Genomic DNA, 13,372 nt, shown 5'->3' on the forward strand with positions numbered 1-13,372 from the left:
GAAAAATGTTTGAATTCACCCACTTACAGTACAGTCCAGTACTCTGCAACACATCAACCAATGGTTTGTTTCCTTGAGTGCAAAAAAATTAGCTTTAAGATTTACGTTGGTATCACTGATGTTTATGTCATTAGAGTGTATATTTACGCTACCAACTGTGTGCTCGATCAGCACTGTATGACCTGCCGTAGATGCATTTCATATGAATAGATGTTTTTCAGGATATTCTATTTGTGTACCTTGTACTTCTTAAAATTTGCTTGCCCCTCGTTTACATGTTTGCTCTATGCACTTTGTCTGTTTTGCAATAGTGTTCGTCTCCGCCCCATATTGCCGCTACAGTATGCAGCAGAACCCCCCGGGATCAATGAAGTTCATCTTAATCTTAGATAGCAGGTGTATTTACATATATTCATTCAATCGTTCATACATTAATTTATTTAAGTGTGTGTGTGTGTGTGTGTGTGTATATATATATATATGTATATATATATTCCTAATGTATGTCTTTAATTCCAGGACAGATTTGGAAACTGTAGAAAACACAGCACTTCATAAGTTTTTAGAGGATAAAGGAATGAATGAAAATATTAGCCTGGAGGCAAATAATGCCAGTGCTGTATTTTGAGCCGTTGTACGCATGCAAACCGAGAGGTGGTTTTCAGGCAGTTCTAGTCTGAACTAAGTCGTCTACTGACTGGGAAAGGGATACCTGCTACAATGACATATGATGGAGGCAGAGGATAGAACAGGGGGCCGGCGATGTACAGGACGCCTGGGAGGACTCCCCCAGTGTGACTTGTGCCCCCCCCTGGACCCACTGAATTAAAGCTGAGGTATGTTAATGAAAGTGAAGAGATCATCCAGAACCTGCACCGTGGGAAGTCAGCCTGCAGAATCCTAGGGCTGGGAAGGACCCGGGACAACTGTCAGAAGAGGGCCTTTGGGGACGGGGAACGTATGAGCTGGCCTTTGTCACACGTCCACCCGACAAATGGGAACAACATTCAAAAGCAATTTGATGCGGGGACTCTTTGGCAAGATAGGTATCAATGATCCAAATCCAGAGGTAAAGGTCAGGCTGAGGGCCCTTAAACACATTTTCCCACACAAAAGAGTCCCGATGAAAGAATACTAGGAACACATGACACCAAATCTACCTACATTCTCAGCAGAAACAACTAGTTTTCCTTTTTAATTTCCTTAATACATTTTTTGTTAGGCCCGCAGGATGGTATTAAATTCTAAGTATCGTTCACACATTTCCAGTATCTTAACAACACACATCAAGGAAGTTCCACTTGGAAACACATTGTTTACAAGCTGCCAGACGTGTGCTTTTTGTCTCGCTTCAACCAATCAAAATCTCTCACAATTTATTTGACTCCCTAATGTAATGAATAACATTTCAATAAAATGAAAGGTGCTGAAACAGAAGGTGTTTCATAATGATTGAGCATAGGTCTTTGTTAGCCCTTGACAGAGCTCTATGTTTTTTAATTTTCTCCTTGAAAATTCCATTTCTTGGATGTGTGGCTGAAGATACTGTGAAGTCTCCTCTGTGGTTTTCACGTTGTTTCTTATTGATGTTGCTTGACACATGGATGAGAGTCGCAAGAAATCTCAGGACACTTTGAAATTCAAACCCCAAAATACACATAACAAGAATACAATATTCAGAATTTATAATATTCATACACCAGTTTGATCTACAAGAAATGCTTTAATCATCTATAAAATGTCATTAAAACGGTCACAAAAAACAATCACAGGACTGACACATAGTTTATAGATAATTAGTTTATTAGTGGAATGAACTATTCAAATAAATATCACTTTTTAAATATTATTCTCTTGTGTTTTGTAAACCATTAATTTGATATACAGTTGCATAGGTTAAGGCTGTTATTCAACAAATCAAAATACTGAGTATAGGACTATTCTTCAGGACACAAAGATAAACATAACCATGAATGTCAAATTGGCTCTACTTAGCGGCCAAACAGTGCTGTACCTATTCTGTGGGTATTAACTTATCTAAGACAACTACATGTTTAGACATTCAGTCTGCTGATCTCTGCATGATGTCCCGGCGGAGGGCAGGACACTCACACTTGAGTGACAAGCGACAACTGCAACGACAGCAGATAACAGTGAGTGACAGCTGCGAGGGTGGGGTTAAATTCACGTGTGGTATTAGCGGTTAGAGGAGAATGGAGCTTTTCTCAAGCCACAAGAATAAATTCATATCAAGGTCACATATCCCCCTTCAATTAATAAAAAACATGCATTGTTACGATAAAACGACTTATACTGCACAACTGTAGCTGAACTCTCCACAGATGATTTTCCTTTGTATTACTACGACATATGCATTTTATAGAGTAAGTATATCTTCCTTCATTATTATGCAGTAAAAAAATATGGGGAAAAATTCCATAAAGAAATTTAAAAACGTTTCCTAATATATGGATTGGTCACAAATAAAAATCAGTTTCATTTGTAGTGGGGTAAGTGACTTCCTGTAACGGTTTCCCTGTGGCTGAAGATCAGAGAAGGCAACAGACAGCAGCTGTGGCATTTGACCCCTCCCTCTGTGCACTCAACCTGTTATGTGAATCCCACCTGCCACCTCCTAACAGTTGGAGCTTACATGCATCTGTGGTCTTCTGCCGGGAACATCAGGTGTTTTAAAAACTCCATCCATCATCTGCCGCTTATCTGGGGTCGGGTCACGGGGGCAGCAGTTTAAGCAGGAATGCCCAGACCTCCCTCTCACCAGCCACCTCTTCCAGCTCCTTTCAGTCACTACCCAAAGCTCATGACCAAAGGTGAAGGTAGCAACGTAAATCGACTGGTAAATCAAAAGCTTTGCCTTCCAGCTCAGCTCCCTCTTCAACACAACAGAATGGTACAGCGTCCGCATTACTGCAAACGCTGCACCGATTCGTCTGTCGCTCTGCCGTTCCCTTCTTCCCTCGCTCGTGAACAGGACCCTGATATTTAAACTACTCCACTTGAGGCAGCAACTCATCCCCCACCAGGAGGGGCAATCCACCCTTTTGTGGCCTAGAACCATGGCCTCAGACTTGGAGGTGCTGATCCTCATCCTGGCTGCAAATCGCCCCAGTGCATGCATGCAGGTCACAGCTCGGTGATGCCAACAGGACTATTAATACTAATAATAATAATTACTATTATTACTGAATTATTACCCCCTTCCTTTAAGCCACAGATTAGTAAATTGCTACGTGGTTGAAAGATAATTGGTTTACAAATGCCAAATCCTATTAACGAGCGTCCTACAGTACATTAGGTCCCTTTCAGACGTTTGAAAAATACGTTAATATTGTGTTCACGGCCGTCAATTCCTATTTAATTTGCTTTCACAATTTTACATGTAAGTAAATACGGATTCAAAATGAATCAGTAAAAAGAGGAAAAAAAAAGTAAACAGTACTTGAAAGTACCTATAGTCACGTTCGCATTCCTGTGACGTATTTGTGACGTTGGTTAAAAGATTCTCCTCTTCAAGAATGCGATGATAACAAAGATGGGGGTGTGTATTGTAACAGAAAGAGATGCCGTATGTTCGTGCGCAAATCATTATGCATATCTGGGTATATATTCATTATCATTCTCCTAATACACGTAAGACATAAGGGGCGGAAAAGGCGTCCGAGCTGCCGGACAGTTCGACATCATAAAACTTGGCACTGCGGAGGAGCTTCAGTATTATTAGATGATGATGATGAAAGATAGACGCATGATCTAGGTGTAAAATTCCTTTTCAAAACAACTCCACATATTACAAAATAAAGGAGGAAAAGGTGTGGATTTTGGTCAAGGTTTCACAAAAGCACAGATCGCAGAACTAGAAACCAGGCATGAATGACCGCCATTTTCCTTTATTTTCAACCTTGTTATAGTGACAGGGCACACCCCCTAAAAATGCAGCAAGCGATGAAACTGCTCTGCATTTGTCATTTGCCCAACATGCGACATACAGAAACCGGCACTTATAATTTTGGAAAAAAAATAAGGACAATGCACGAAAAAGCTATGTATGACCTCGAATTTAACGCATTCAAACAGGGCGTCCATTGAAATTAAAAATAAGCAGTACTGTAGCTATTAACAGGGGAGAACAACTTTCATGTTTGACAACTGTCCGCCCCCCCTTCATTAAAAAAACTGGGAAAAATACAACTGATTGGCATGCAGACCTACCCAGACAGGTACCTTGCTATGATTTAAAAATATGTTGACGATTCCTAGAGGCCAATCAGCCGCATGATGGGCGGAGAGTAGGTTGCCCATCAGGTTGGTGCTATAATGAATAGAGGGGAGCGGGGGGAGAATCCAATCCGGTTTCAGCTAGTTTCTGGTCCGATAGAACATTTACGTTCGCTACACTTTACTAGGTACTGTTCGAATTTTTGTAATCGGACAGCATTACTGTAGATTTTTAAAACCTCTTCGTTGGATATTGATTTATCCGTCTAGTTTTAATATCCAAGAAAATTAACCATGCCCAAAAGAAACAAAGTAAGTCGATTTATGTAAACCGTTGTATTTGATTGTTTTCTCCCCCGATGCAGTTTACTATCGTGAATCCTCTTCTGCATGGAACAAATGTATGAAGTGTGCAATCTCTGCATGTTGGATGTTGGTTTAAATGGATGCCGTTGTCGCTGTACTTTAAAGCGCGATGATGCGAGTCGCTTTCGGAAAGTGGCGCCTTTTTACTTAGTGCTGTTATAATTCTGAGCAGTTTAGTTGCGTTTGTTTCGGGGCAGTTGACTGTCTAACGAGTGCGGGCGCCTTGTCCATTTTACATGCAGTCGTTTATACGAAATGTTGCATTTCTGTAATTGGTTCAAACAAAGGGGTGTAACCCGCGCCTTTCATCCAAATACTACGATTTAGCGAATATGTTGAGATTAGTTTTTGTGCATTGGTTTTAGAGTTTATTTTGGGTCTGTTTAACCAAATTGGCGTATATGCATACAGGTAAAATGCCCCAAAAGGTTGCACAGTGCAACTAAGCGTAAAGGGAGTACGCGACTCCTTATGGTTCGGAAAGGGCACTGAGTGTGAAAGGGTGTCATGGCTGCCCGTGTATCCGTGAAGATCGCCGGTCACACAGGGAAAAGCTAACGGTGGTGCAAGCTCTCCTTTCACCTTAAATGCTTACATCTCGTGCATTTGTTAAAGTGGGTGATTCGGGCCAAGTCAACAATCCCGGCGATCACGCCGTTTTAAATTTGTCGTGTTGGTGGGCGTATTCGGTTTGCATTCCTGCCCCGGTTCATTTGCTCAGATAGAATGTTGGCGTTGTGCGATGGCGATTTTTCTTTCCCTCCCCCTCCCTTTTCCCCGTCGTCATAGCGGGCTCGGCTACGGACAATTCCGGTGTATTCCGTAACCTTTTGGAGATCGCCGAGGATCTCGGAGTCTGTCATTTGAATCCGTGGCGGGAAAGAATAGCGCACTTACAGGGGAGCCTGCATGATACAGAATGAAGGCGCGGAAGAGGCGGGGCGGACTTCCCCTGTATTCCCTGATGCATGGAACCTGGTTTCACTATGTTATCACTAAATCCTCCAATTAAAAAGATCTGCGTATCTCACATATGATCTGTTTTTTATTTTTTACAGGCAAGCAATGACACTGAAGCGAATGAGGTCAGTATTGGATATCATTACAATTCTTCGTTCGTTTTTAGTATTTAACGAAAAAGAATCATGTGTGGTTGTTTGTAAAAAAAAAAAAAAATCTTTTTGTTATTCTTGTGCAGCCCAAAAGGAGATCTGAGAGATTGCGTGATGTAAGTTTATCGTTGTATTTTTTTATATTACTCTTTTTATTGGTTGCATGGAGCTTTTAATTAAAAATTGTATATATTTTTCAGAAACCCCAACCAAAGTCAGAACCCAAGCCAAAGGCAAGTGTTATGTAGTCATTCTTATGCATTATTTTAGTAATCTTCCTCAAAGTTTTGTCAAAAGGCCTGTAGTTTACATGAAAAAAAATGATTTTAGTCAATCTTTTTCTTTTTTTCTTTCCTTTAGAAGGCACCTGCAAAACCTAAGAAGACGAAGGAAGTAGAAAAGGCCAAGCCAGAGGCAAATGAGGAGACTCCAGCAGAAAACGGGGAAGCCAAACCCGATGAGGTCAGTGGGTATCCTCTTGTGTAGAAGTCCTGTAGCAGATATATTACACTTCCTTAAGACTTCCTGTTACTCACCCCTGTCCCCTATTATGTTCTGAGTGATTTTCCCATTTAACTTGGACTTTTTCCTGGTGTTCTAAAATCCCACATGTGTTAGTTGAAATAAGTGTATTTAACTGCTTCCTGCACCATCACTAATACTCTTCCACACAACCCCCCCCCCAATCCCCAGGAGACACCAGCTTCAGAAGAACCTGGACAGAAAGGCAAAGAGTCTGAATAACATAACATCCTTATCATGTCTTTTACCTGTGCGCCCTGTACCTCTTTTCTTGTACAATTCAGAGGAATATTTTTATCAACTATTTTCTAAATGCAGGTTTTTTTTAATAGTTTGATTGTAGAAACACATTTTTTTAAAAACAAAGGAAAATGCATTTGGAGAGGGATACAACCACATCCCACGTTTTTACATTTATGGACAAAAAATGTGGTTGTTGTATGGTCAACAGGTTTTTATTTTCATGATTTTGTTCTTTATAAGGGGTTTGAGTTGGACAGGTTGCCACGGTGAGACTGTGCAATCATGTCATTTTTCAGGAATTATTGTACAACTAGGAGGGCTTGTTTGGAAGACTAACATTCCATAGGCTGTATGAGCAGAAAGACGTACATGTAATTTGTATCGTATTGGAAAAGAGTTGGGGGTTGTGAATTATTTTTAAGGGTGATACATTGTTTTATTGTTTATAATGATCAATTTTAGACTGTTTGTAATCTGTGATCTGTAAATGTTGACTTTTACCCATGCCGTTGTCTTACTTGACAATTACCATTTCATTAGTTCTGGAATTCTACCATTCAGGCTCGTGCGTTGTATGTGGTTTTTTTTGTCAGTTTTGGTGATTAGCATTGCAATAATGTCATGTAGCTGCTGTGGATGTGGGATTTTTCAGGAATGCCCACATGCAGTATGTAACGGTACATCGAGTGGATTGTAACACGGAATATTAGCAAGGCTAATTACAAGACATGCGTTTAGTGTTCAGCATACTGGTGAAAATTGATCCTTGTACAAGGATATTGAAAAGGAAATGACTGTACTTTTACTTGTTCTGTAAAGTGACCATAACAGCAGTAGCAATATTTGCATATGGGTTTTGGGTAACAAGTACATATGTACAGTTTTTTTTTTCTTTGTAGCTGTATCTGTGTCATGATTGGTATAAAGACCAATAAAGAATTGGTTGCAACTTGCTGTGACACAATTTTTTTTTTTTGAAAATCATAACACTATTTTTGTTGTAGCACACATTGCATAGAGATAAGTGTACATACAGTTTAATCATAACACTTCCTCAAATTACTTCTGACCAAGATGCTGAAATGTTTCATTAAGGTAAACGAGTTATGGTGATGGTTACATAAAATGAGTTACAAAGTATAATATTTTTCCTGTTGGTTTTCTGTCTAGTAGATTATATGCTTCTAAACCTTGAGGGCTATTACAGGAGATCTGTGGTGCTATAAATGCAAATATATTCACAGTGTGCAATGTATCAGCTGATGGAAGGTGGTCAGGGCTGCACATGTCTGGTTCTGGCATTCTCACTCTTGGAGAGCTCTTATTTTCCAGAAACTTCTTAAATTACTTGAATTTTTACAAGTGTATGCAATAATTCTGTTGAAGCAAAATTGCAAATGATTTAAAAACGAGTTTTTTTTAATGTAGGTTATTCATAATATAAACATCCGTTAATTTTTGATAATCGCTTGTGAATCGTTATACCGTCTCATCCTCTAACAACCAAGAGTCCTAACATTCAGTGAACTCTTGGCTTTGTAGATCTGCAGTAAACAGCTATTTAAAGTTTTACTTGCTCAAGGCTTGATCTTTCTAATTTTGAATATTTAAAACAACATTCTTAGATGCTATTAACGTGCATTACTTTTGTAATGGGAGTGTTACTACTACATTTAATTCTGCTTTTAGACTGCTATGTTTTTCAAACTGTTTATTTGGGGGAGGGGGCTTTGCCTCCTCTGAAGATGACATCCAAGGCATACTAGCCATTAGCAGAAGGGCATAGGTTTGGTTTCAACATTGGTAGGGACGAAATTAGCCTCAAACTCATACCCCCCACTGAATACACACAGTACCCATGCAATATTGGTAGGGACATGTCCGTATAGTTTGCACTCAAATATACACCCTTGCATTAGTAGAATAAAGGGGTGTTTGTCACAAAAGAATTTGATATTTGAATCTTGAGGAAAAATAATCTTAATGTAACCTTGGATAAGGAAAAACATGGAATATTATCTTCAAATCGCTATACTTGGACATTGTGACAGAGAAACTGAGGCAGGAATACACCCAGGATGGGATGCTGGTGCACTGCAGGTCACATGGTACAGGAAATTTTAGAAATGGCAATTAAACTAACGCATGTTTTTGAGTGCAGGAGAAAAACAAACGACTCAGGGAAGCAAACCACAGTGCTCTCATCTTAGAATGATTTAGAATATGATGATTGGGAAAGAAAACAAAACTTATGTTGGTTACCCTGCATTAATATGAAGAAGGTACAGAAGCGGCTCTAGCTCTTAAGGATACTGAGGAAGGCTGACCTGTCCAAGCAGCTGATGGTGTCTGTCTGTTACTGCTCTGGGGAAAGCATACTCACCTGTGGCATCCTGGTATGGTATGCTGGCTGCTCTGTGGCTGACAAGAAGACCATCCAAGGAGCCATCAGATCAGCAAAAAAATTACCAATACCCAGCTACCGTCACTAGAGGACCCCCCCATACAGAACCCGATGTCTTTAACAGGTCATGAGAATCATCAGGGACCCATCTCACCCAGGCCACCACCTCTGCACTCTGTCGCCCTCTGGAAGGAGTTATAGGTCTATCACTTCCAGACTATTGAAAAGCTTCTACCCAAGCACTATCAAAGAACTGAACTCAGTTAAATAACTGTTCATGGCATCAAAGCATTAAGTGCCCCCCAATCTTACATCTCTGGTGACTCTTCCTATGAAGTCAGCAGACGGATTGGAAGAGCATGGGGGGGTCATGAGGTCGCTGGAAAGAGGTGTGTGGTGCTCTCGATATCTTTGCAAGAGGACGAAGGTCCAAGTCTTTAGGGTCCTGGTGCTCCCTGTCTTGCTGTATGGCTGTGAGACATGGACACTATCCAGTGAGCTGAGATGAAGACTGGACTCCTTCGGTACTGTGTCTTCAGAGAATCCTTGGTTACCGCTGGTTTAAGGCACATTACCCACATTGGGTCATAGGGGTTGGGTGCAGTGCGAGTTAGGCAATGGCCAAAGGCGGGGACCTTGGCAGTCCGATCCTCGGCTGCAGACGCTAGCTCTAGGGACATGGAATGTCACCTCTCTGACGGGGAAGGAGCCTGAGCTGGTGCGCAAGGTTGTGAAGTTCCAACTAGATATAGTCGGACTCACCTCAACGCACGGCTTGGGCTCTGGAACCAGTGTCCTTGAGGGGGGTTGGACCCTCCTCCACTCTGGACTTTCTCGCGGAGAGAGGCAACGAGCAGGGGTGGGTATACTTATTGTCCCCTGGCGGTGTGCCTGTACATTGGGGTTTACCGCAGTGGACGAGAGGGTAGCCTCCCTTCGCCATCGGGTGGGGGGACGGGTCCTGACTGTTGTTTGCGCTTATGCGCCAAGCGGCAGTTCAGAATACCCACCCTTTTTGGAGTCCTTGGAAGGGTTGTTGCAGAGCGCTCCTCCCAGGGACTCTCTCGTTCTGCTGGGGGACTTCAATGCTCATGTGGGCAATGACAGTGAGACCTGGAGTGGTGTGATTGGGAGGAACGGCCCCCCCGAACTGAACCCGAGCTGTGTTTTGTTATTGGACTTCTGTGCACATCACGGATTGTCCATAATGAACACCATGTTCAAGCACAAGGGTGTCGATATGTGCACTTGGCACCAGGACACCCTAGGCCGCAGTTCAATGATCTACTTTGTAGTCGTGTCATTGGACTTGCGGCCGCATGTCTTGGACACTCGGGTGTAGAGAGGGGCGGAGCTGTCAACTGATCACTATCTGGTGGTGGGTTGGCTCCGCTGGTGGGGGAGGAAGCCGGCCAGGCCTGGCAGGCCCAAGCGTATAGTGAGGGTCTACTGGAAATATCTGGCAGAATCCCCTATCAGGAGGAGCTTCAACTCTTACCTCCGGCAGAACTTCTCCCATGTCCCAGGGGAGGCGGGGGACATCGAGTCCGAATGGGCCATGTTCCGTGCCTCCATTGTGGTGGCGGCTGACCAGAGTTGTGGCCGTAAGGTGGTCGGTGCCTGCCGCGGTGGCAATCCCCGAACCCGCTGGTGGATACCGGTGGTGAGGGATGCCGTCAGGCTGAAGAAGGAGTCCTATCGGGCCTTTTTGGCCTGTGGGACTCCAGAGGCAGCTGATGGGTACCGGCGGGCCAAGCGGAATACCGCTTCGGCGGTTGCTGAGGCAAAAACTCGGGTGTGGGAGGAGTTTGGCGAGGCCATGGAAAACGACTTCCGGACGGCTTCGAGGAGATTCTGGTCCACCATCCGGCGTCTCAGGGTGGGAAAGCTATGCAGCATCAACACTGTTTATGGTGGGGATGGGGCACTGCTGACCTCAACTCGGGACATTTTGGGTCGGTGGAGGGAGTACTTCGAAGACCTCCTCAATCCCACCGACACGCCTTCCAATGAGGAAGCAGTCTGGGGACTTGGAGGTGGACTCCCCTATCTCTCGGGGCGGAAGTCGCTGAGGTGGTTAAAAAGCTCCTCGGTGGCCAGGCCCCGGGGGTGGATGAGATCCGCCCGGAGTTCCTTAAGACTCTGGATGCTGTGGGGCTGTCCTGGTTGACACGCATCTGTAGCATCGCGTGGACATCAGGGGCAGTGCCTCTGGACTGACAAATTGGGGTGGTGGTCCCCCTCTTTAAGAAATAGGACCGGAAGGTGTGCTCCAATTATAGGGGGATCACGCTCCTCAGCCTCCCAGGTAAGGTCTATTCGGGGGTTCTGGAGAGGAGGGTCCGTTGGATTGTTGAACCTCGGATTCAGGAGGAGCAGTGTGGTTTTCGCCCTGGCCATGGAACAGTGGACCAGCTCTATAGTCTCAGCAGGGTCTTGGAGGGTTCATGGGAGTTTGCCCAACCAGTCTATATGTGTTTTGTGGACTTGGAGAAGGCATTCGACCGTGTCCCTCGGGGAGTCCTGTGGGGAGTGCTCCGGGAGTATGGGGTGCCGGGCTTCCTTATAAGGGCTGTACGGTCCCTGTATGACTGGCGTCAGAGCTTGGTCTGCATGGTCAGCAGTAAGTCGGACTCATTTCCAGTGAGGGTTGGACTCCACCTGGGCTGCCCTTTGTCACCGATTCTGTTCATAACCTTTATGGACAGAATTTCTAGGCGCAGCCAGGGTGTTGAGGGTGTCTGGTTTGATGACCTCAGGATTAGGTCTCTGCTTTTTGCAGATGATGTGGTTCTGTTGGCTTCATCGGACCGTGACCTTCGGCTCTCACTGGGACAGTTCACAGCCGAGTGTGAAGCGGCTGGGATGAGTGTGAAGTGGCTGGGGTCTCCCTTAGAGATAGGGTGAGGAGCTCGGTCATTCAGGAGAGACACAGAGTAGAGCCGCTGCTCCTCCGTATTGAGAAGAGCCAGATGAGGTAGCTCGGGCATCTGCTTAGGATGCCTCCTGGACGCCTCCCTGGTGAGGTGTTCCGGGCATGTCCCACTGGGAGGAGGCCCTGAGGAAGACCCAGGACACGCTGGAGGGACTATGTCTCTCGGCTGGCCTGGGAACGCCTCGGGATTCCCCTGGAGGAGCTGGAAGAAGTGGCCGGGGAGAGGGAAGTCTGGGTTCCCCTACTGAGACTGCTGCCCCCACGACCCGACCTCGGATAAGTGGAAGAAAATGGATGGATGGATGGAGAACCACTCCAATACTATTCCTATACTCCCACCTTGTATATAGGTATGCACAAAGAAACACTCAAAAGTTTATTGGCCTGTATTGCTTATGTACTTACTTTGTATGTGTGTGTAGCTTAATATGCAGAGTTATGCTAGTGTGTTGAGTCTGTTTCAGGGGACACCTAATTTTGTTGTACATTTGTGCAATGACAATAAAAAGCATTCAAATTCTATTCTATTCTATTCTAATACAGCTGCCTAGCAATATTATCCATTATATTTTGCAGTATAGAAAACTTGATTACAGTCATCATAGAACATGAAAGTGAGATTAATCATGCTACCCCTGCAGGATATTTTTATACCACACAAATATACATATAGCAAAACAGGGATGGGCCAATCAGGGATTTAAATAATATTTTTTCACTTTTCATTTTTACAGAATATGGTAATGCACTATAAACTGTGTGTTGTACTACGCAACATCACTCTATGGAATAGCCCCACCATACATTTTGGATCTGCAATTTCCATATTTTTCCCCCGGTCACTTAGGTCATCCTCACAACAAACACTCTCAGGTAACCGTCTTTGTCTGTAGCGGCCCCCAGATTCTGCAATGATCTCCCATCCAACATTAGGTCTTGCTTACCTTTTTTTTTTTACTCTTGCTTTCAATTCAGTTTGAACTTCTCCAATGTTTTTGTGAAGTCCACTTGTAATTTACTTTTAATTCATTTTAATAATACTCTCAATTTATTTTTGATTGCATGTTACTGCTATTTAATCAGGTGTTTGTTTAGTTAACTTTCTTTTAATCATTATTTTCACTAATTCTTATTTCTCGTATGCGAGTTGTAATGTTATTTTATTTATATATTTTACTATGTATGCAGTATTTGTTGGACTGGAAAGAACTCTGTTGACTCCTGTTGTTTTTAAATGTGCTGTGCAAATAAATTACTTAACAAAACAGATTAGTGAAATTTAAGACAACTGGCATTGTGGTATAGAGATAAACATATTGCTTATAACATATATTAAAGAATTCCTAACTTAGTTTATAGTCTTACTAAAAAGTTCAGTACACCAACATTCCCTGCATAGATAGTCATACAACTGTGCCATTACTCTATAATCTGGCTACTAAATGGGAAAATATAAATTATTTGGTAAATTGCATTCACCAAACAGAAAAGTGGGGAAACTAGAATGCTGAAATTTGTGAAAACATGGCACTGTATTTCTCTTTACAGGATAGC

The 13,372-nt window shown here is 43.2% G+C and overlaps 1 protein-coding gene across 1 annotated transcript; it reads left to right on the plus strand.

Moving 5' to 3' along the window:
* Window positions 1-4,325: 4,325 nt before the first annotated feature.
* Window positions 4,326-7,428, plus strand: hmgn1a (high mobility group nucleosome binding domain 1a). Its single transcript, XM_023813662.2, has 6 exons — window positions 4,326-4,548; window positions 5,661-5,687; window positions 5,801-5,830; window positions 5,915-5,947; window positions 6,075-6,176; window positions 6,408-7,428. Exons 1-6 carry the CDS (start codon window positions 4,531-4,533, stop codon window positions 6,456-6,458), a joined length of 261 nt encoding a protein of 86 aa, XP_023669430.1. The 5' UTR covers window positions 4,326-4,530; the 3' UTR covers window positions 6,459-7,428.
* The last annotated feature ends 5,944 nt before the right edge of the window (window positions 7,429-13,372 follow it).

Source organism: Paramormyrops kingsleyae, chromosome 17, assembly GCF_048594095.1.
Source record: "Paramormyrops kingsleyae isolate MSU_618 chromosome 17, PKINGS_0.4, whole genome shotgun sequence".
Lineage (NCBI taxonomy): Eukaryota > Metazoa > Chordata > Actinopteri > Osteoglossiformes > Mormyridae > Paramormyrops > Paramormyrops kingsleyae.